At 42.8% G+C, this 932-nt stretch overlaps 1 protein-coding gene across 1 annotated transcript in view; it reads right to left on the bottom strand.

The window, feature by feature from the left end:
- LOC111651193 (GTP-binding protein 2-like) overlaps window positions 1–932 on the bottom strand; it is a gene marked incomplete at its 5' end in the record, with an annotated part of 3,367 nt that overhangs the window by 600 nt on the left and 1,835 nt on the right. The window contains 2 exons of the mRNA XM_023401149.2: window positions 9–67; window positions 238–373. Coding sequence (XP_023256917.2) covers window positions 9–67; window positions 238–373 — 195 coding nt within the window. The remainder of the gene's footprint in view (window positions 1–8; window positions 68–237; window positions 374–932) is intronic.

The following is a 932-nucleotide window of genomic DNA, read 5'->3' as shown; positions in this document are numbered from 1 at the left end:
TCTCTCACCTGTACAGAGTTCCTCCCACCACAGTCCCGACATCAGGAACGGAGTAAATCTCATCCACCTGGAGAAACACAGAGGCATGATGGGAAACTTCTGTCAGCTCTTTATAAACGTTTACAAACCTCCTCTGTTGTTGTTTCATATCTTTACTTTCAGCGTTAAGTTAATTAGATTTTCTATGATTGTTCTGATATTATTCTTTTATTGACAGATTATGGCGACACTTGAGACCTGGAACTCTGTGAGCTGCTGCATCAGCTCCTCCTGCTCCTTGCTGTTGCTCAGTGGAGGGAGGATGTTCAGGAAAACCTTCAGCAGGTCCAGACTCTCTCCAGACACAGTGGACAGGGTGAAGATGGGCGTGATGCTGCATGACACACACACACACACACACACACACACATACACACACACACACACAGTGCAGTATTAGCAGTAGTATTAGCAGTACTAGCATTAGCAGTAGTAGCAGTATGTATGCCAACTGTTTACTCTGTAAACACCTAATATTAGCAGTATTAGCAGTACCCGTACCCACCATGCGTACTGTGTAAACTGCTGCAGTATAAGCAATAGTACTAGCAGTATTAGCAGTGTTACAGTGTTAGCAGTAGTATTAGCAGTATTAGCAGTACTAGCAGTATTAGCAGTGTTATCAGTATTAGCAGTACCCGTACCCACCATGAGGACTGTGTGAACTGCTGCAGTATAAGCAGTAGTATTAGCAGTATTAGCAGTGTTAGCAGTATTAGCAGTAGTAGTAGCAGTACCAGTACCCGTACCCACCATGAGTACTGTATGAACTGCTGCAGTATAAGCGGTAGTATTAGCAGTATTAGCAGTACTGGTAGTATAATAGAGTTAGCAGTATTAGCAGTGTTAGCAGTATTAGCAGTACTGGTAGTATAATAGAGTTAGCAGTATTA

The sequence above is a fragment of the Seriola lalandi genome, unplaced genomic scaffold, assembly GCF_002814215.2.
Source record: "Seriola lalandi dorsalis isolate HSWRI2012SDOR001 ecotype SW California unplaced genomic scaffold, Sedor1 jcf7180002053512, whole genome shotgun sequence".
In the NCBI taxonomy this organism is placed as follows: Eukaryota; Metazoa; Chordata; class Actinopteri; order Carangiformes; family Carangidae; genus Seriola; species Seriola lalandi.
Note: the sequence above shows the minus strand (reverse complement) of the source record. Positions and strands in the feature narration are given on the sequence as shown.